The following is a 21,702-nucleotide window of genomic DNA, read 5'->3' as shown; positions in this document are numbered from 1 at the left end:
CTTATTAACCTCCGAAATATAAAATTCTGAGGCAGTGGCATAATGAAGCTCGAGGGGGTCCCCTAGCAAAGCACATGGAGCCTCCAACCTCCCTCCCCGCGGTACCTAGTCAGGAGCTCTCAGTCCACCCGTACGCGGTGTACTGTGCTGAGAGGGCCACCTGGAGCTCGGCTCCCACCACCCCGCACCGTGGGGTCTAAGAGGGGCTAGTGCTACGCCATTGTTTTAGGGATCTGAATGAGATGAAACACACATTCTTGGAATGGATGCATTAGTCCACTAAGCCACCAGACCCGCACCTGCAGCATTACTTTCATAAGAACCTGCATGACCCAGGATTTGAAAGGGCGCTGGAGGGAAGGGAGCTGGTGTTATAAGTCACTCTACGGGAAAAAAGGACGTACAGTACACTATACGGTTATTACAATTAACCTTGGAGTTCTATGACTACCTTGAACTACCAATGATTTACACAATAGTACTTCTGACAAGGACTCATGCCTGTGTTCCAGGAACAGCAACAGCTGATGAGGGAGTGGGTACCTCCATCCGTTGATAAGACAAAGGACTGTATGAATGGGCCTCACTTATCAGCATTACGTTTTCTGTGAGAAAACCGGAGCACTAATTCTGTGCCCGGATTTAGCAATACCACGGGCAGGTTATTTCTGGGCTCAGGAACTACTGCATTCTTTTCTGTTCTGGAATCAGGAATTTGGAATTACAAAGCAATTCAGTACTTGTGCATCCTGTTACCAAGGCAATTCCTCCATTCCAAGCTCCCCCACCCCACCACCAAACAGAGATTTTGCCAGGTTTCTACGCTGTGTAAAATCCAGTGGGACATTTTACCACAAGAGCTGTAACTCATGTGTAATGTAAAATAGTCAAGAACAGCTACACGTCTATATGTTTTGGTTATATATGTCAGCAGTGTCGCAACTCAAAACAGAACAGTTGTGTCAACGTATTTCAATCATGTTCCATGTATGAGTTTTGAAGAGTAAATCATGCTAACGTTTTCTTTGGATTTCAACCGGCACCCTCATCTCGAACAGGGAAACCCCAACATTTTGATTAAGAATTGAGGCCCTCATTCAAGAAAAGTGGAGCAGCACCCAGTGCAGCCCCACTTTTCCGGTGCCCCTCTAACGCCACCATGTGTGGGCCGTATTTAATACCATGGCGGTAGTTATGGAAATGTATTTATGCTAGTTCGGAGCTTTGCAGGATTAGCGTAAAAAATGTTGACACTAATCCTGCAAAGCCCATTGAAGCCCATTTAAAACAATGGCCTGCCTCCTTTTAACGCCTGCTCTGAGCAGGCATTAAAAGTGCCAAAAACAATGATGCAAAGAAATCTTTTACATTTTTTTGCTCCATTTTTTCGGCCCCCCTAACCTGAGAAACTCCCCCCTTGCATACATTATGCCTGGAACAGGCATAATGTAGAGGAAAGGGTTACAAAGTGGAGCAATGCATGCATTGCGCCACTTTGTAAATTTGGTGTGGCGATTTTGGCCTCTTTGAGCCACATTGGCGTAAAAAAAATAACGCTAATGTGGTGCAAAGAGGCGCTAGGGGCTCTTAAATCTGCCCCTGCGAGCGTTAGCCACGATCCACTAAAGTAATCGCTTTACTAAATCCCAGCAGGGCAGCTCACCGCAAATCAAGATGAAAACTCTCAGTATTCAGCTAGATCCAATGCCAACAGCCAGGATCGGATTGGGTTCACAATTAGGCCCGGGCACTCCTAAAACAAAGTAGTTCACATTCCCAGGTCGTGCCCCTTCATGAAGCACCAAAGAATTAGTCTCATTGGACTAATTTTCAAATTTTCATTGAAATGTTTGGTAACTTAAGCATTTTATAGCTAATAGAGCCAATAACGTGTTTAAAAACTAGAAACACTTGGCCGAATGGGCAAGGTGAAATATAATGGTCTAAGGGACACAATACCTGATCTAAGGGGTGTTTTAACATCCTGGTCGGTATGCAAATGAAGAAAATCATCAGAATCCTGTATTTTTCCCCCCTAAACAGTATGTACTTTAAACTCTAAATATAAGGCAAATGCACTTTATAATGATTGCTTAAGCTGTTTTAATAATCCATGACTGATCGTCAAATTAACAAAGGCAGGAAAGCCATGTTAAAATAGAATAAGGTTTTGATAAAGATTCCTCTTTAATTATTATGCTCTGGCCTTTGAAGAATTTTAAAACCTGAATAATGGGCAGCTATTTTTTTTTAAAAATTGTAGTTTTATATAGTGTGAACTTGGCCCAAGAGCGATTTACATGAGCACTAATTGCAATACAGCAGATCAAATTTGTTTTGGTTTTAGGCCTCTGGAGATTAAGTGATTTGCCCAGAATCACAGGATGTTGAGCTAAGGCTGGTAAAGTTGGCAGCTCTGGTCAAGGTGGCCTCACATCTAGGCCTATGCAAACACAGCGGCCCCTTGGAGGCAGATTCCCACTCACCCCTCCCCAGCCCACTATAGCCCTGAGAAGCCTGGAAGAGAAGGAACAAAAAGATTAGGAGAAAGGGGTGCAGCACATATCATAGACCACCATGTTATGTGAAAAAGGGCGCTTTAGTGAAACAGGTACATATCACAATCTTTACCTGGCAAACCACCTTACAAAACTAAACCTCGCTAAACACCAAATGTAACTAACCAGTGTCCCCCACTCCTAGACTCCCCCCACAAGCCCACCCCGCAGCTGTCTCATTTAACTGTAGTGCATTTCAATATTGTAAACTTTATATTTCCCCTACAGCCTATGACTGCATGTATGAATACCTAAGCAACCGAACAGCCTAGACTGAACCTTGAACTACCTGCCTACCCTCCCTTTGGACCTGTTCACCAACTGGCAACACCAATCAAACTTCTGACAAGTCCTGCAAAGCTTTTGAGACCCCCATCATCCAGAAAAAAAGAGCCTGCTTACGTTTTCTGCCTCCCTCCCCTCTAGACACCTGTATAAAATGCCTCATCTCCTGATGTTCAGAATTCTAGAAAAGACCTCCCTCAGTTCCAACAAGTAAAGGTCCATGCTGACGCGCAACAGATGCACCCCGCCACTACGGAAAAACTCTCTTTCTAAATATTTTATGTCGGAAGGACAAATTCTACCAAAACCAGCCTTCCTGGAAAAATGGATATTTTCTGCTCTGTCAATGGTTGTTCGCCCCCTAAAAGACCTCCTAAGGATAAACTCTGTTCATAAGAGAAAGTAGCCGGACCAATTTACCTTGATTTGTAGCAAATCCTTTTTCATGGTCCTCATTAAAATGACACCCTTCTCCTTCACAAGGTCAGTCTCTCTTAAGTGAATAATCAGCACATCTGGACACCTGCCACCCACTAACATACCATTTAGGCACTGTACTAAAACCCTCCAGAGCATTCCCCTTTTCCTTTCCACATAATTGGAAACAAAGGGCCTAATTTACAAGGCCCTACCAGGACACTGCGCCACCGGAGCGTCATTTGTTTTTTTTACGCTCTGGTGGCAAAGTGTGCCATTCCATATTTACAATGCCACGCAAAGCCACCTTGCATGGCTTTTCATGGCCTTGTAAATATGGGCCCCTTTCACAAATAAAACTGCATAAAAGGGGCATTCAATGGGTGTTGCTGTGGGTGTTCCCAAGCAACACCCATGGAACGCTAAGGAATCTGGCACATTCCCAGATTTACAAGTCTGGGAATGTGTCAGATTCCTACTCTACCTCAGGCGTGGCGTAGAAGTTATGCAATGGGGTGAAATATCTTTATTTCTCCCTGCATTCTGCAGCACACATTGAAAGAGGAAAGGCCCTCTTATGATTTCCCACAATGCAGGCATCCTTGCACCCTGATGCAAGGGTTCCTGTATTGATGCTAGGCAGGACAGAAATGCACCATATCTTGTAGATATGGTGCATTTCTGCCCTTTCCCAGTGTCCCAGGGCAGAGCAGCAAGACACTTGCTGCACCGCCATGTGCCACAGGGCTTGTAAATAAGCCCCAAAATGTTACTCAGACTCAAATTTGCCCCAAATTCTCTCTGATGAGCTTGCACCTCTGCCCACTTGATGGACGAATGGCCCACCACCCATATGGCCACCTCTTCCACAGCCGGACATGCCACAGAACCTCAAATGAAACAAAACAGCCGTAAGGGCTTCAAAAAGGTTGACCCCCCCACCCTCCTTTCCTCCCTCAATACCCAAACATATCGCCTATAGCAATCGGAAGACCAACGCCCCAAGCGCATAATGTCCCCCTGCCTCTGTCGCCGCACCAATGCAGAAGGAATGCATTCCAAAATCCACAGGATGCAATTCCAATTGTACAAGAGCCTTTCCCAAAACCGTGAAAGGCGGAGACCCTCTTCCCAGAACTGTGTTTGAAAACCAAACCAGTGCTAGATCCTTGCATGATGCCCAACACACCCCAAGCCACTAGACATTGCCCAGGGTAGTCCATCATGTGCAAAACTATGCACTTACCCTACGGTCTTTGGTTTGTTTTGGAGCTCTGAAGACAGACCTCCCATTTGCCTATCACCAATTTACATCCTCTCACAGCACCCCTTTTGACTCCTGCCTCCCAACAGTTCAGACACCCAGAAAGTGCCACAGAACATCCACAGCATAAGGGCTGAGAATAAGCAACATTCTGACTCCTCACTACAGACCCTCGACAACTGCCCAAGACGCTGCAAAAAAACTGCCAAGTAATAGGTTTTCTGGACCGCCCTATGCTCCCGAGTTCTCACACCCACCCTTCCAGCATTCTGCATCCGAGCTCACATGCAGAAGGAGCGTATCCCCGCAACAATTTGCCCATGAACACCACTCCTGCTAATTTGCTTGTGATTGTGACCCAAGAGAGGCCTTTATCAATCAAGTCCAGTATAAACTGAATCACACCATCTGCCCGCAACCAACCCTATCCTGCACTCCTGAATACGAACTCCAACCATGACTGACCATATGCTCTCCGAGTGGACTCTGAGAGGGACCCTACCATCAGTTGTACCATCCTGTGTTGCCTACCAACCACAACGTCTCTGGCATGGGTGTCGGGAGTCTGGCAGCATCCTTGGCCAACCCACAGAATTCTCCCCACCGTGAATGATACAAAGCATCCGCAATGTCATTGTCCACACCTGACACATGCTGTGCTCTAAAGGAAATATCATGACGCAAGCAACCCAAAACAAATACATGCAGCAATTTTAGAACCTGCGCTTCCCTGGCTGGCTGTTAACCACCTCCACTACAGAAATGTTATCAGTTTTGAATTGCACCTTCCTGTGCACCATCTCTCCTCCCCACATGGTCACTGCTACGGCTGGGGGGGGAACAACTCCAAGAAAGCAATGCTCCTGCCCCCCTTGGCCCACTGCTTCTGCCATGGCTCAGCACACCATCTGCCTTGCAAAAAGAGGCCAAATCATCCAGTGGAATCCCATTAAAGGAATGCAAGAATAAACACCACATCCGAAGGTCCTCCTTGACCCCTGCTGAGAGCCATACATGATGATGAGGTGATGAGAGACCGACAGGGCCAGCCCCAGCATTCTGCGAAAGGTCTTGCCTGCAGTACTTGGACTGTCTTCACTTTCACCTTCTCTTGCATGCAGATGCACTCCAACAGCCTTAATATCTTCTCTTTTTTTCTCCTGTGGCAACCTCTCCTCCATGTGGCCAGAGTCAATTTCAATGTCCAAAAAGGATAGCACTGTTTGTGGACCCACAATTGTTTATGGCGCTAAAGGCGCCCACAGGCCACCCATGAGCTCCTGGAAACGTGCCAGCAATAATTGGAAGTTCGCCGAGCCAGGTGCCCCCACAAAAAATAAATCGTTCAAGTAGTGGGTTACTAATCGATGGACTGTCTGCAATTAAACAGCCACTGAAAAAAGGAGCTGAAGTATTCAAACAGGGCACATGATATGGAGCAACCCATAAGTAAATCCTTATCCACGTACCAGCATCCTTCAAATTGTATACCCAGGTTCTAAAAGTCATTGGGATACACTGCAAGCAGCTAAGAAGCTGACTTCACATCACACTTTGCCATTAGTGCCCCTGCGCCCGCCATCACTACCAGTGACACGGCCACATCAATAGAAGAATATGATGCCGAGGCCACCTCTTCTGCAATAAAATCATTCACTGACCCACCTTATGGCCATGAAAAGTGTTAAATCAAGCAAAACTGACCTGCTCCTTCTTGGGCACTGCCCCGATTGGAGAAACAACCCAATTCCTCCATCGGCCAATCGTGAAAGGGGCCCACGATCCTGCCCTCAGCAATTTCATTCCCCAATTTATCTTAAACAAGCTGCTTGGGTTCTTTTGCAGGCCTCAAGTTATCTGCCCACCGCCACACTGGCAAGCTCTCATAACTCGAAGGGAAACCCCATATGAACCCTTCACTTAGAATCTTTGCTTCCTACCGATGCCCATAGAAACCCAGCCAGCACTCCAACCTATCAGGCTTAACAGGAGTACACGCCTTTTACACCAGATCTCTGGGTCCCCCTTCCTTCCAGTTTCCAGAAAACTGCTGCAGCAGGTATGGCCCCTGTCTACCCCCATACTGCTGCCATTGACTTGATCTCTGTCCCAGATGGCCACCACCAGCCGCAAAACAGTTAATGAGGGGATGCCTACCCACCCATTTGGAGCACTTGTGGAGGAATTTGCAGTATTCCAGAGAGCACATCCCTTTAATACAGTTCCAGCAGGCGCCCCCTGTCCATGCCTGGCTTTTTGATGAGAACCCACCCCACCCCAGGTGGGTAGCCCCTGAAAGGGGTGACAAATGATTGGTAAACCGCTTGCAGTGAAAATAGTCTTGCCCATCTTTGCTGCCCCCATGGTGTGCTGTCACAGGTCTGAATCCAACTCCCCCCAGTTTACCTCAGGATCCCATGGCAATCACGGTCGAAATTTCTCATCATACTGTGCCCATGCATAAACTCCCCCTGTAAGTCGGGCCTTCCAAATAACATCCATGTGCTAAAAATGGCTACACAGCGCTCTGGATACTTTTTGCAGTAAATACTGGGATAAATTAAGAATACCGTGGTTGAGTTCTTGATTGTCAGGGGTACTTTTGGACACATTGCCAGCTCATATTCCTCCTCTTTTGAACCCTCTTTGGAGTGCTCCTCCTGATGTAAGAGCTTGAGCATTTCAATGTACTTCCCTTTCCATAGTCGCTCATTTTTGGCTAGCATTAAGTGCGGCCTCAATGGCTTTGTGACCCACATATAGGGTAACCTCCTTATCTTGAGCTCCTTGCTCTCCAACGCTTTCTTCTTTTTGCCCTTTTCCTGTGACCCCCCCCCCACTGCCTGACTCTTCTCCGCTACCTACCCCTTTACCCACTGCTCCACTTTGGTCTCCTCAACTGTCTTTGTGTGTTCCTTCTGTACCCACAGCCACATCGGTGACATATCTCCCTTTACGCAGCTACACCCCTGCTCCTCCCAGAAAACCCCCATGTCCGCACCTGTGACACCATTACTGAACCCACTACAATGACCTGAGCTTTACCTGCCTCCAAGGACAGTGCACATACTGATGCTTGCCACCTGGCCAGGGGCCTGTACGCCTCTGTCGTCCTGTATGGATGCTCCGTGCTTGCCTGCAATACACTGGACTGAACATTAGTTGAAACACACACCCCTTCACTTCCTGGCTCCTTATCCACACCATGACTTCTTCCAAGCTTGCAACATCATAGTCTACCACTGTTACCCCTGGAGAGTGCACCACACCGCCCCAACTGGGGCCCGCATCTTGCCTGGAAACTGTTACTGGCCTGGGGGCGGTAAGATGATGTGCTGCGCTCCACCAACCCTATCTGCCTTTCCACCACGCCGCAATTACTCAAGGCTGTTGGACACCTACGAGCCAGTGGGGCAGACGAGGTCATACTGGACCTTTTTCTGTCTGCCTTGGAGAGACGCTGCCCGCTTCCCAGCTCTAATATCCCCCCATGCTGTTGTAGCCTTGCGTGTAGCTCTGCAGATGCCCGACTGCCCGTCTTCCCAATCTGACTCTGCCAAAAGCTAGTTGCCACTAGTGGATTGCAAAGCAAACAATAGAAGCCACTAAAACCCCAGTCAAAACAATGCGATGAGCCCCACTTCCACAGATAATCACCACTGAAGATTGGTTCTGCAAGAATGTCGAGGAGAACCAGATGTTGAAAATCCGATTTCTTAATATTAGATTTCCAGTGGTAATTATGAAGTAGGTGGGAATTAGCAAGTGAGTGGAGTATGTTTAGTGATAGAAATCTGGCAAGATGGTGTGACTGAAATTCACCAGTAACACATGTGTGCATGTTTGTGTATGTGTGTGTCACTCTGTCAGCCTCAGCCTTACTGTGTACGTTTCTGCCTGTAACTGTCTCTGCCTCTGTGTCTCACAGTTTGTGTATCTATGTGCCTGTGTGCATGAGAGAGATAAGAGAGTTTTGTACAAAGGGTATTTGGAAGAACCTTTGATGACAGGAGCTGGAGGAGCAGAGATTAGCAGAGATCCAGGGACTTACCAAGTCCACCCGGCAGCCCCAATCCTCTGAGTCCTCACATTGGAAGAAGATCACCAGGCAGCATCAGTCCTCCGGAACCCAGAAACCAACAACCTGTGCCTTAACATCTTGCTAAATTGTTTGAGAGAATGGATAAGGATCTTAAGCACTGCACTGGTGGGCTTCCCATAATCCTACAGTCAATTATTCTAGATCAGCCATGTCAGGCATCACATTCAGACTGTTGATTTCTCAGGGAATAATGGAGCTGTTGATGTGGGTGCCAACCAAATGAACACGTTTCTATTTTGGCATCAGATCCTTCTGCATTACACATATCACTAGGACTTTAGTGTGACAAGAGCTAATTCCAGATAATCCAATTTTCTTAGACCTTAATAATTTGAAAAGTTGCATGCATGAGCTGCAGTTTGATTTTTTTCTTTCCTGCTTGTTGTACTTTTTGTTGTTTAGAAACTACCATAAAAGATACAGGAACTTGAATGTCAGTTGGTCACAAATAGAGAGTGCGTAGTCTAACTATCACAAAAGGGCTTGGAGTATGCGGAGTGGGTGGACAGACTCACAATTACACTATAAAGTACGATTGGCAAGAACCTAGCAGGCGGGAGTCAAGTCAGAATTTTATGAGTCATATTAGGCGCAACTGGTCCCTAAATTGTTGAAAATCTACTTAGAGGCCTACTGACTACTACCATTATCTAGTGCCATCATCTACTAGGAATCCTTTTTAGTGCTCCTTTTGAAACTGGATAAGGTCCCCTGATGTGAAAGCCCATAAGCCCCTCTCGCTACTTAATGTTGAAAACAAAATATTAGGTATTGGGTAATGGGTTACCGCAGGTAGTGGGGTCTTTAGCGTATAAAGACCATAAAAGATTTTAGGGCCCGATTTAGAACTTGGCAGACAGTTTACTCCATAACAACAGTGCCAGATGTCCTGTCCGCCAAAATCTAAAGCTCAGTATAAGCAATTAAGAGTACGGTGAATAGGACATCCGTCACCGTTGTGACGGTGTAACCCATCTGCCAAGTTCTAAATCAAGCCCTTAGTCTGGGTCGTAATATTCACTTGAATCTTTGACACCTTTTGTACTTTTGAAATGGACTTTGTACCACATCCGGATACACAACCAGCAGTCTCATTAATTGATACCAAAAAGTCGTTTGATACTGTACTTTGGCCATTTTATTTGCAATTCTAGGACAGATGGGAATACAAGAAGGTACTCTAAGGTGGATACATTAATTGTATGTTTCACTTGTGATGAGGATACGACCGGATCATCTTGTCTCACAACAATCCCCCTTTTTTTGAGACAGTAGGAAGGGATGTCCTTTGTGCCCAGTGCTATTTGCAAAGTTGCATAGTGGAATATGAATACTGGACATCTTCCAGGTAGTGGCCATATTATCTCATTATATGTGGATGATGATCTGCTATTCCTTTGAGACCTAATGAAACATACCCCCTGCAGTAACACATGAGTTGACAGAGTTTTCCCTCATCTCCATCCTATAAATTAATTTGAGAAAATCCTGTATATTTCCCTTGCAGCTTAATTCTTCCCTGGAGGAACAGGATTCAATGGCCATGGAAATCCACTTGGAACCCAAGTCATTCTGGTAGTTGGGACTTCAAATATATCGAGACGATAAGCGATTCTTTGCTGGGAATTTAAGCAGTCCTAGGACTCAACTTCCTTTGTCTCAGATGGGTCAAATTGCAATCGAAAAAACGTTTTTGTCCCGATTACTATATTATTTTGGAGTCCTGCCTTTGAGAATTCCAACACAGTTTTTCAGGGAACTACGGTTTTTGCTCAGCACTCTCATTTGGGGTCCAACGACATAGACTGATGATGGGAAAATCATCCGACTACTCGATTTGGGAGGGATGGCTTCTCTTACGTAAGTGAGTTATAATCTCACATTGTAGTTTCAGTGGCTCATGCGCTGGATATGGACGCTAGCTACATGTGTGGAGAATGTGGAGGTATGACAATTATCTTGGGCTGCATGCAACACTGGAGGTATTGTGGGGGCAAGTGCCACTGTTCTCCGAGTGCCCTAGGACTCTAAAGCAAAATATCTAAAGTAAATGGGCGTTAAAATGCTGTACTCCCCTGAGAAACACTTGTGGCCTCTCTTGGAGTCAAAGGGAAATGCTTTTCCATATAATTGGAAAGTATGGATGGAGCCCTGAATTGAAATGGTTGGAAATGTGTACAGAGAGAGGGAGTCTTGTCTTCTTTGATGAGTTATGAGCAAATATGGGCTAAGCCATTGGCCAGTTTCTTATGTTTGGGGCACTGGTAATTCGGCGAAATACACTTGAAGCATGGGGACATGTGAGCCACCCACAAATTATGCTTTGATGTTGCTGTTGACCCATGGGGATGGTAGGAAGGCAGGCACTGTAAACTGGCCCTTACCCATTCTTATTCTAGCCTCAATATGTTGGAGCAACAAGGGAAGACTAGGTGTACTCTGGAAATAAAGGTTAAAGATTGGTCCCACATGCTGGAGTAACGTAAATCGGTTAGGAGGAACCAACAACTTAAATTTACATCGGACTTATTTAGTCCTGGCTAGGTTGATAAGAATCTTCCCAGGAGTCATTTTTGCTCTGTTCAAAGGAGTAGTACGTACCCCATTGCGCCAACAGATGTTTGCAACATGTGTCTGAGAAATTCTAAATGGGGATATTCACAGAAATGTAACTTTATGTGATTTCCAGTTTGTACCTGGTACTGATGTGATAGTGTTATGATAAGTGATGTTGAAATGTCTTCCTCCACTACAAGACATAGCAATTGTTAGGTTCCTTTTTATTTTTTTCTCCTAAGGTTCATGTTTCAATTTAATTGAAATACAGTGGAAAATTTTACTCGGATGTGAATTATTGTGCAAGTATAATGTACAAGATACTGTTAGAAAATATGTGAGTTTGTTTATCCTGAGTCAATGATGCTTCACTGTTCTTTATGAACCCTGGTACCTCCTATGCCTATGCATATTCCTATTGTCTTTTTTCTTTTCCTCTCTTTTTATAAAGAACTATTTACAGCAATGCAGACCGCCATAAAGTACTACAGTCATTCAATTTTGCTAAGTAAATTCGCCTCAGTGGTTTGTATTTGTTGGTTTTTGGAGGTTCCATCATTGGCTTGTTCGAGAGCCACCACAGCGTTGCTGCTAAACAGACATCTAGGATTAGCCATCCAAAATAATCTAGCTACTTCAGAAAAACAAACCACTGTAAAGTACTGCAGACTTTGAATTTCACTAAGTAAATTGGCCTCAGTGGTTTGTATTTGTTGTGATTTGTTGGTTTTTGTCAGTTCCACCATTGGCTTGGTCGAAATCCACCACAGTGCGGGTGCCAAACAGATGCCAAAGATTAGCCATCCAAAATCATCTAGGAGTCTGTGCGGAAAGAATGAAAATGTTTCAGTGACATAATATTTCCTCCTTAAACGCACTTCCTCTGGACCCTGCTTTCTTCAGTCTTTAATTTGGAAGACACTTTCCAGGAAGTCACTCAATATGTGCCTCTTCTGACGGCCTTTCACGTGTTCCTCTACAGATATTCAGATACTGATCAGTTCTGTGCTTTATTTGTGGTGGTAGGACCAGGTGGCGGGCACCAGAAACCATTTAAGGAGACCAGGACTCATTTATTTTATCAACAGACTTCTCCCCAGAGCAAGAGAGGGAAATATAGAAAAGAGCGAAAGAAGGAGTAAGAGAAAGATAGGGAAATGGTGGAAAAACGGGATGAAACAAGAGTCAGATAATGGGACTGAAAGTGTTGTGTGCTGCAATAAAGAGGTACGAGGTGGAATCAAAATTAGGCATTGGTTATGTGACTTTCATCGCGCTGATGAGCATTCTCCCTTTTCGTAAACCTGCTCTTGGAGCGGTATGAAGCAACAGCCGGGATCCCCAGCACCATAAAAGAACAATAAAATAAACCACCAAAATATGCAGGTTGAGACAAGACTGCAGTCCTACTGTATTGTTTGCGTGAGTATAAGCATGTGGCAGTCCTCCTTAAATTCTCCTCCAGGCGTGTTTATTACCCTGTGTTACAAACATTGAGCACACAACTGCATTTGCTGGGTTCTTACCTTGGTGCTGCTTCTTAAGTTGAAGGTCATTTTTGAAGTCATTTTCTTCAGGCTGCAAGGTAGCATATTCTATCTTCCTGAGGATGTGTTGATAGAGCTTCCGTGCTTTGAGGCCAATAAAAGGACGCAAAGAGAGCTTTCCACTTTCCACACTATGTTCATCAAGATGCCTCAAAATGGCGTCCTCCAACTAGGAAAGAGCATTGACAGTAAATGAGTGTCAAGGCATAGGGCTTCATTTAGAGTTCATCGAACGGAGTATATACAGTCTGCGCAGAGAGTACTTTTCTACTGTCAAGGATACTCCACCTACCGAACGTAAATATGTCCGCAAGCTCATCAGACATCTCTAGCAGTGGCAGTGATTCCAACCAAAGCACGGAACGTTTGACAGACGACTCCTTCAACATGGTGGAGCCGTTAGGCAATCCATAATTTTTTTTTTTTCAAAATCAAAATCACAGAGTTGGGATTTGCTTTATGAAAAAACAACACGCCTCACTGTACGAGATTTCCCCCATGGCAAGGGGGCATTTATACGTTTTCACTGCCCCTTACTGCCAGTTTTACCAGGTGTGACAGACAGTGAAAAGTAGCCATTTGACCACCACTCTACATCGGGCAGGCGGTCAAATAGCAAAACCTCAGACATCACTTATTAGGTCAGGCCATCAGTGGTGTAAGTCAATCAGAGTAGTATCTGCCACTGACATACTTCCGTTTCGCCCAACGCTAAATGAGGTGACAGAACTTCAGTTTGATGGAGAGGACACTCCATTACTTTTGCGCCAAACTCTGAATCAGCCAGTCTCTAAATCAGGCCCACAGTCTCATGTCTCTAAACACACACAATGAATAGCTCAGGTCTCTAAACATATACAATGAATAGCTATCAATTCAATATAAATGAGCACTCTTTAAGAAAGAGTGTGTTCAGTGTCGTGTGTATCGCAAGCAGTCCCAAGTCATGTACTCCATTAATAAACAAAGTGTGTGTTTCCCCCTCACAGAAGGTCACCTGGATGAGAAACTGTGAAGAAGACACAGACAAAGCAACGTTACAACTTTAGCTCTGTGACTGTATGTGGGAGCCCTCTCCGACCCTTCAGACTGACCCTCAAGGCCCCGCCGAGGTAAGTGCATTCCCCTACCTTCTTTGCCATGCAGTGTATACGTGCACAACCCGATCTTACTTTGAATGAGAGCCAAACCTCCCTTTCTTTTAGACCCGGTAGACAAATTATTTGAGAACGTTCTGTTACTCAGAGCTATTTGTGTGTAACAACAACATTATTAATGATTACACGCTTGATTCAGGTCCTCTCTAAGGTAATTGGAGCAAGAGTTTATTGTGTTATGTTTTAAACTGAAGCATGTCGCAGTGAGGAATCTTTCCGGCATCCTTAACCTCAGAGTAGCATCTGGCGACATAGATGGAGGACATTTCAGATCCCTAAATGAAGCCTGTTGTGTTACCTCAGCTTTAACTGAGGCCTTTCTTGCTGCTTTCCCATAATGGGACGGGGCTGCATTTTGGTAAATAAGTCGAGTTGTGGGACCCCTTCCCAGTCACTGGTGCCTTTTGCTTGCCTGCATGTCATTTTGCGGTTTTATGATGATATTCATGATTATCTAAGAAAATGCGATGAGGCTTGCCTTATGGATAATGGCGTACCAGTCCCATGTTTATTATATACAGACAACGGTATTTTGCTAGCAATAAACAGAAAAGGCTTTTCACACGCTGCTTGCAGCTTTGAAGAAGCGAGTTTTTGAAGATCTGGAAGTCAGTGCAACCAAAAGATTGTCTGTAAGAGGAATGACCCAAGTATATTCGGTATGTTGAATAAAAATAAGTTAGAGCTTGTAGAACAATATGATTACTTAGGATTCTGCTTTTGTACGAAAGGATATTTTAGCCCCAAGTAAAAAATGTTCAGGAATCCTGAACAACTTCGAAATGTTTAGTGTATATTAAAATGACATCCGGTCAATTGTCTGCCCCACTAGAGTTATTTAGAGCTTACTCATGGACAGACGCTATTTTTTAGGACAAATTACGGGGCTTCCAAGCCAGGGTCAGACTGGGAACCCAAAGCAACCCCGGCAAATGTCAAACCAGACTCCTTAAGGTGCATAGCGAGTCAGAGCAGCGAGAGAGCCTGACCACTACAAGGGAGATTAGAGGGGGGGGGGGTGTTCTCCAATCCAAGAAAATCTGGGGAAAAAGGTGCATTCTACAACACATTTGTCATTATATATTCATTTGTATTAGTTTTTTAAAGCATGGTGAATGAGGACCTTACAGTGCACCAGGATACATCAATCTTTATTAGGGCTCTTCAATGATTCCCTCACTATCGCCCTCTAACAGTGCCTCTCATCTCTCCATAGCCCTTCTCGCACATGTATTTCATTTGTTTTATAGCGCCACTCTTACCAGCGTAGGGTGTTGGAGCACTTTATACACACACATACAAAGACAATGAATCATACAAGTGTAAAGCAGTGTATAGAAAATGGTACAGAAGGCAAAGGGGACTGAGTACAAGGTGTAGGATTCACATGTCATCCATACTGGGAGGCATTTTTTAAGAGCGCATAGGGAAGCATAAACTCAGGATTCAGAATGTATCACGATGGTTATGGTTGACTTTACTAATAAGAATTTATTTCTACCTAAACAAACCCTTTTTAGCAACATTAGGATAATGAAAGACTGGGAAAAAAACATACATTTATAACCTAGATTATGATTGTAAACTATGAATTGAACAGTAACAGAAGGATCTTTGTGACAAAAGGAGTATCCCACTGATCTATGCACATAAAATACTGTTCTGTGATCTGCATAGTACACGTTCCTTGCAGCAGGCATATTAACCCTCTGTGCTACTTACGACAAGTCCAAACTGCCTCTAGACAAAACTCCGATCCCTCTCCAGAAGGTACATAAATCACCAAAGTTATTGCAACACTTTTATGGTTGCCTGAAAACTGTTGGATATACAAGGAACTCAGCAGTGCTTTTAAAACTGCTGCATTGCTACAAAAGAGGCCCCCACCTTTCCAGCCTCCTGAGGAAACGGCCGATGCCCAGTATGGCCAGTCCAGCCTTGCTTGGGGCCTCGAGAACATGACCCCAGGAGAAGTCTCCCATTGCTTTAAACACTCTCAGATTTGAAGGTTTTGTTGTTGGTCTCTGGAGTGTGGGAGCACCTAATGCTTGGTCCTATGGCTGCTTAGCATGGCTTGGAGCAAGTATCACAATGTTCAGGCAATTATATGGTTATATGGAAATGCTTGATAAAAAATATGGAGAATGTACATTTGCTGTTATAATGACTGCTTACAACTGATAGTATTGGTTCAATTGATTTAAATGGTGTTTGAAGGTTCAAAGATGATATGTGACTGACTCTGTTAATCCAATAACACCATGTCAAAGCCAGTACACCTGCTTTATTATATTGAAACCTTTTATAATGCATTACCTTGACAAAGCATGACAGGTGGTTATAATTACTATTAATGTGGTGACTCCTTGAGAAAACTGGTAGGGCTGCCTCACTTACAATGACACCCCTTATATTGTGATGTTGGGTACTGAACCCTAGGTACCCCTGAAGTACTGAAACATCTCCTCCCCTGGGGCACCGAGTTGCGTGTCTCCAGGGATACTGAGCGCTAGGTCCCCAGGGGATACCAAGCCTAGGCCTAGGTACCAGTGGGATAGTGAACTCAAGGTCCCCTGGGGTACTGAGCTCTCGGTCCCCTGGGGGTACTGCACCCAAGGTCCACCAGGGGTATCAAGGCCTAAGTCCCCTGGGAGTACCAAGTCCTAGGTCTGGTATAGATGGGGTCGGGGAATTGTGATTATGAGTTTCAGGGCCCACTAGGGGTGTAAGCTAAATAGGATTGTTACCAGAAGTATTTCCATCCACCTGAAGTATAATTTGCAATTTAATGCATGGCATTTAGTACTAGTATATAATAAAAGTACTTTTCCATTTTAAAAGAAAAAGCACTGACTTGACAATAATTTATAGACTGTAGTAGTTGCATGTCTGAGAATTGGGAGTATGGGTACCAAATAGTTGGACCCCCAGTAGTACCGAACCCTAAGTCCCCTGGAGTTACTGAGTAGTGGGATGGCCCTGGGTACCCCTGAAGTACCAAAACATTGGTTCCCCTGGGGTACCAAGTACATGTCCCCAGGGGTACTGAGTCCTAGGTCCCCTGGGAGTACCAAGCCCTAGGTCCCATGGGAGTACTGAACCCTGGGTCCCCCGGGGGTACTGAATCCAAGATCCCTTGGAGGTACCAAGAAGTGGGTCCCCCAGGGGGTCCATGAAGTGGGTCCCCATGGGGTACTGAGAAGTGGGTCCCCCTGGGGTACCAAAACCTAGGTCTCCCAGGGGTTCTGAGTAGTGGGGCCCACAGGGGTACTGAACCCTGGGTCCACCTGGGGTAGCGAGTAGAGGGTACCACACACTACATCCCCCATGGGCACCGAACCCTAGGTCCCCTGGAGGTACCAAACACTAGGTCTCCCTGGGGTACTGAGCCCTAGGTCCCCTGGGGGTACTGAACCAAAGGTCCCCCTGGGGTACTGAGCACTAGGTCCCCTAAGGGTATCGCTCCTTAGGTCCCCCTAGGGTACTGAGCCCTAGGTCCCCTGGGGGTATCACACCCAAGGTCCCGCTGGGTTACTGAGCCCTAGGCCCACCTGTGGTACTGAGCCATAGGTCCCCCAGGAGTACACCCCAAAGGTCCACCGGGAGTACCGAGGACTAGGTTCCCTAGGGGTACCGAACACTAGGTCCCCTGGGGGCACCAATCCCAAGGTCACCCCGGGGTACCAAACCCCAGGTCCCCCAGGGGTACTGAACTCAAGGTCCTGATGGGATGCTGAGCCTTAGGGCCATGGGTGTTTTGCACCCAAGGTCCCCCTGGGGTACTGAGCTCCAATTGCATTGGGGTACTGAGCCCATGTCCCCTGGGGTATAGCACCCAAGGTCCCCCAGGGGTACAAGGCATAAGTCACCCAGGGGTACCAACGCCTAGGTCCCCTGGGGGTACCGAACCCTGGCTCATCTGGGGGTACTGAATCCTAGGTCCCCCAGGGGTACTGATCCCTAGGTCCCCCTGCGGTGCTGAACTCAAGGTCCACTGGGGGTTCCGAGCCCTAGGTGCTCCAGGAGTACTGAACCCTAGATCCCCCAGGGGTACCGAACCCAAGGTCCCTCTGGAGTATTGAACCCTAGGTCCCCCAAGGGGTACCAAACTGTAGGTGCCCCAGGGGTCCTGAATTCAGGGTCCCTCAGGGATATTAAAATCTAGATCCCCCTGGAGTACTGAGTAGTGGGTCCCCTGGGGGTACCAAACCCTAGGTCCCCCAGGGGTACCGAATCCTATGTCCCCCTGAGGTTCTGAGTAGGGGGTCACTTTGGGTAAAAAATGCTTTTTTTTTTATTAAATCATTTTTATTAGTGTTGCAGAATATACTATGGAAGTTTGATTCTGGACCGTATGGTAAACACTATAATTTCATTGGACCCAGGCAGTGTATGTTAAAAAAATCACACAGTGCAGTTTAACAAGTCACTTTGCTGTGCTGCATGATCGGGAAAGGGCAGTTATGTGCTGTATATCTACAAATGCACTTCATGGGTACTGCTATTTGTTATTAAAGAATTATTTAAATGCTTCTCAATGCATTGGGACAAGGTGCTCAGGGGAAGCTTTTGGTCATATATGTTCAACTACATTAGTTTTTAAAGCATAGTAAATCATGACATTACAGTGCACCAGGATACAACAATCTTTATTGGGGCTCTTCAATGATTCCCTCATTATCACCCTCCAGCAGTGCTTCTCATCACTCCATAGCCCCTCTCTCACATGTATTTCATTTGTTTTATAGCACCTCTCATAAGAGTGTAAGGTGTCGGAGCATTTTACATCACACACACATATAGAAAAAATTAATCATGTGTGTAAATCAGTGTGCACAAAAATGTTACATAAGACAAAGGGGACTGCAAGATGTAGGATTCACAGGTGATCCATAATGGTAGGCATTTCCTAAGAGTGCTTGGTCTGGGGAAGCACAAACTTAGGATTCAGAACGTAATACAGTAGTTAGGGGTGACTTTAATAATAAGAATTTATTTCTACCCAAATAAACCCTTTTTAGCAAAATTAGGGAAATTTAAGACTGGGAAAAAACACTATTTTCCAACCTAGATTACTATTGTAATTTATGAAATGCACAGTCACAAAAGGATCTCTATGACAAAATCAGTAACCCACTGAGCTATGCACATAAAATACTGTTCTGTGATCTGCACAGTACATGCTCTTTGCAGCAGGCATGTTAACCCACTGCACTACCTTAGATGAGTCAAAACTGCCACTAGACAAAAATCTGGTTAATCACAAGAGTTATCTATGCATTTTTATTGTTGCCTGAAAACTGTTGGCTATACAAGGGACTCTGCAGTGCCTTTAAAACTGCTGCACTGCTACAAAACCGGTCCCCAGTAGCAAAAGCACCCCCCCCCCCCCACACCCTTCCATCCTCCTGGGGAAATGCCTGATGGCCGTATGGCCAGTCCAGCCTTGCACTAAGCCACCATTATTGGCTCAGTATGCATCTCTGAAGAAATTGTGTATCATTCCACAGACAACCCTGATTACTTGTTGAGGACTGGTGCTAGGGATTAGGAATATTTGTATTTGGAGCAATCCCAATTGGGTTATTGTGAGTTTAGGGGTCATGGATCGAGTCCGCAGGTGTATACCAAACAGTGTATCAGATCTGTTGACGTTTTCAGGGGCTCATTTCAATCTGCACTGACCCCAATGCTTGTGTAAAATCAACAACATTAATGAAGGCATGTTCTTATGTTAAAATAAGATGTGACACCATTAATTCTATCTTGAGCTGGGTAAAGATGTCTAAATACGTCAAAAACTTATCTGGGCTGCGAGAATGACCTAAATTATGTTTCCCTTCGAGGTCTCCGTATATACATTTTCGTCCCAGAATCCTGCCCTTACATTGTTCCACAGCTAGATGGGTATTAGGTGGCATCAGCCACTTGGTTGCTCTGATTAGCAAGTGGAAGATGAAATGCACTATATGCTTGCTCGCCCAAGTAACAACAAACTCAGGAAATATTAGATAGAACCACTGCTTGTTGGCTGAGGCATTTACAAGAGAAAGGACACATTCAGTTCCTGCAAAAGCACAGGCCAAGAGAAGGCTCGATATTGCCTTGCTAACCATCTCCATACAGCAGAAGGTACAAGGACACTGTGCATAAATCTGTGATTCATCTAGGATCTGGTCAAAACACACAGTTTGCACGGGGTTTATTATTTAGAGTGGTCAGTGTTTTTATATTATATGCTGAGGGAAGTTTGGTATATGTATTGCAGATGGAAACTATTATTTCAAACAAGTACAAAATGTGACGATCTGGAGGTCATCAGATCTAGGAGTATCATACAACGCAAATAAAGCAATAGAATAGAAGGACCAGAGGAATGTCGGTATTCTTTTCTACAGAAAATAAAATATAATGGGAAAGATATCCAAACATAATAGATCAGCAGGGGTCACTGTTTATGATGTTTCTAACATCCAGTTGATGGTGTCCTGACCTAAATTTCGCCCCACCATTCATTTGGGTTTAAGGGAAACTCTAACTGACACATCTGCAAATGACCAAAAGACTGGAAGCAGTGGGGTTTAAGGACAGATCTAGATAGATCTATATGTTCACTGGAAATGTATTACACATATGTATGCGTGTGTATATATATATATACTGAACATCTGAGTTTGGTATGAAAAGTAGATTTTTGAGCTGACAACCTAGGCGTTCTTGAAGTTTAATAGAGATATAGGCCCTCATTACAAGTTTGGCGGGCGGCAGAGGCTGCCCGCCAAACTCTTCTCGCCTTCAGACCGCCTGTGCAGCCTAAAACCTGCCGGCCCTATTAGGAGTTCCCCGCAGGTCTTAATGTTGACGGCGGCTCTTAAATGAGGCGGCACCAATATGGCGGTGCAGCAGCCCCCATCGCACATTCCACTGCCTGTAATTCGGGCAGTGGAATGCGTGACAGGGCTGTGCATGGGGGCCCCTGCACTGCTCATGTCAAGTGCATGACCAGTGCAGGGGCCCTCAGGGACACCCAACACCCTCATTCCGCTGGTGGTATGGGGACTCGTAAAGCACAGGGCGGCTCTGCAAGCAGCGCTGCCCTGGTGGATGAAAACCACTGCAACCGCCAGTCTGCCGGTTTACGGCAGCCTGGCGTTGTCGGTGGACCAACTGTGGGACCGCCACCGGGAGTTTGGTGGTCATGCAACCGCCAGCCTCGTAATGAGGGCTGTAATTTGTTTAAATATATAGCAGGCAGCATGTATGCAGTAAGCGAAGGATTTTCAAATTAGCTCCAGCTCACACAAGTTGAAAATGCAGGATTTTCTGGATTTCTGGACAATACCTCAGTTTTGAACACGTGCTGGGCAAACAATCACATTCCCCCTTTCATGGTTCAAAAATATTTTTCTTTGATGTGCTAAAAAAGTATGGAACCATAATCAGTCTGGGAATCTATATGGATGATGATGATTAGGATATTTTAGGCAAATGAGCTTGTGGGAGATGTGCTTAGAAATAAAGTCCCTCTGTGGGCTGTCAAAAGTTAGACATCAGCATAAATTCCCAGGGTTTCAATTTTGATTAAAAACTTGGGGATTGGCCTACAGAGAACTCCTTCAGCGCCCCACACTTATCTACTAAAGACGATGACTTTGGTTTTAGCAGAATTGGGCTACATCCAACATTCTGTTATTCAGGACCTGTTTTCCTTAAGGCAGGTGACCCCATTATGCCAGAAAGCAGAACAACCAGAAACATTAAGGAAGTTTGTGGCATAGGTAAACACAGCTGGGTTTTGTATGAAAAACAAGGGAGG

At 45.3% G+C, this 21,702-nt stretch overlaps 1 protein-coding gene across 2 annotated transcripts in view; it reads right to left on the bottom strand.

Moving 5' to 3' along the window:
- Positions 1-21,702, bottom strand: part of CPED1 (cadherin like and PC-esterase domain containing 1) — a 297,241-nt gene that overhangs the window by 245,568 nt on the left and 29,971 nt on the right. For both annotated transcript variants that reach the window (XM_069229864.1, XM_069229865.1), the window contains exon 2: positions 12,709-12,898. In XM_069229864.1, the coding sequence (XP_069085965.1) occupies positions 12,709-12,898 (190 nt within the window). The remainder of the gene's footprint in view (positions 1-12,708; positions 12,899-21,702) is intronic.

The sequence above is a fragment of the Pleurodeles waltl genome, chromosome 4_1 (genome assembly GCF_031143425.1).
Source record: "Pleurodeles waltl isolate 20211129_DDA chromosome 4_1, aPleWal1.hap1.20221129, whole genome shotgun sequence".
Taxonomy (NCBI): domain Eukaryota; kingdom Metazoa; phylum Chordata; class Amphibia; order Caudata; family Salamandridae; genus Pleurodeles; species Pleurodeles waltl.
The sequence above is the reverse complement of the archived record's forward strand: the minus strand, read 5'-3'. Positions and strand labels throughout refer to the sequence as shown.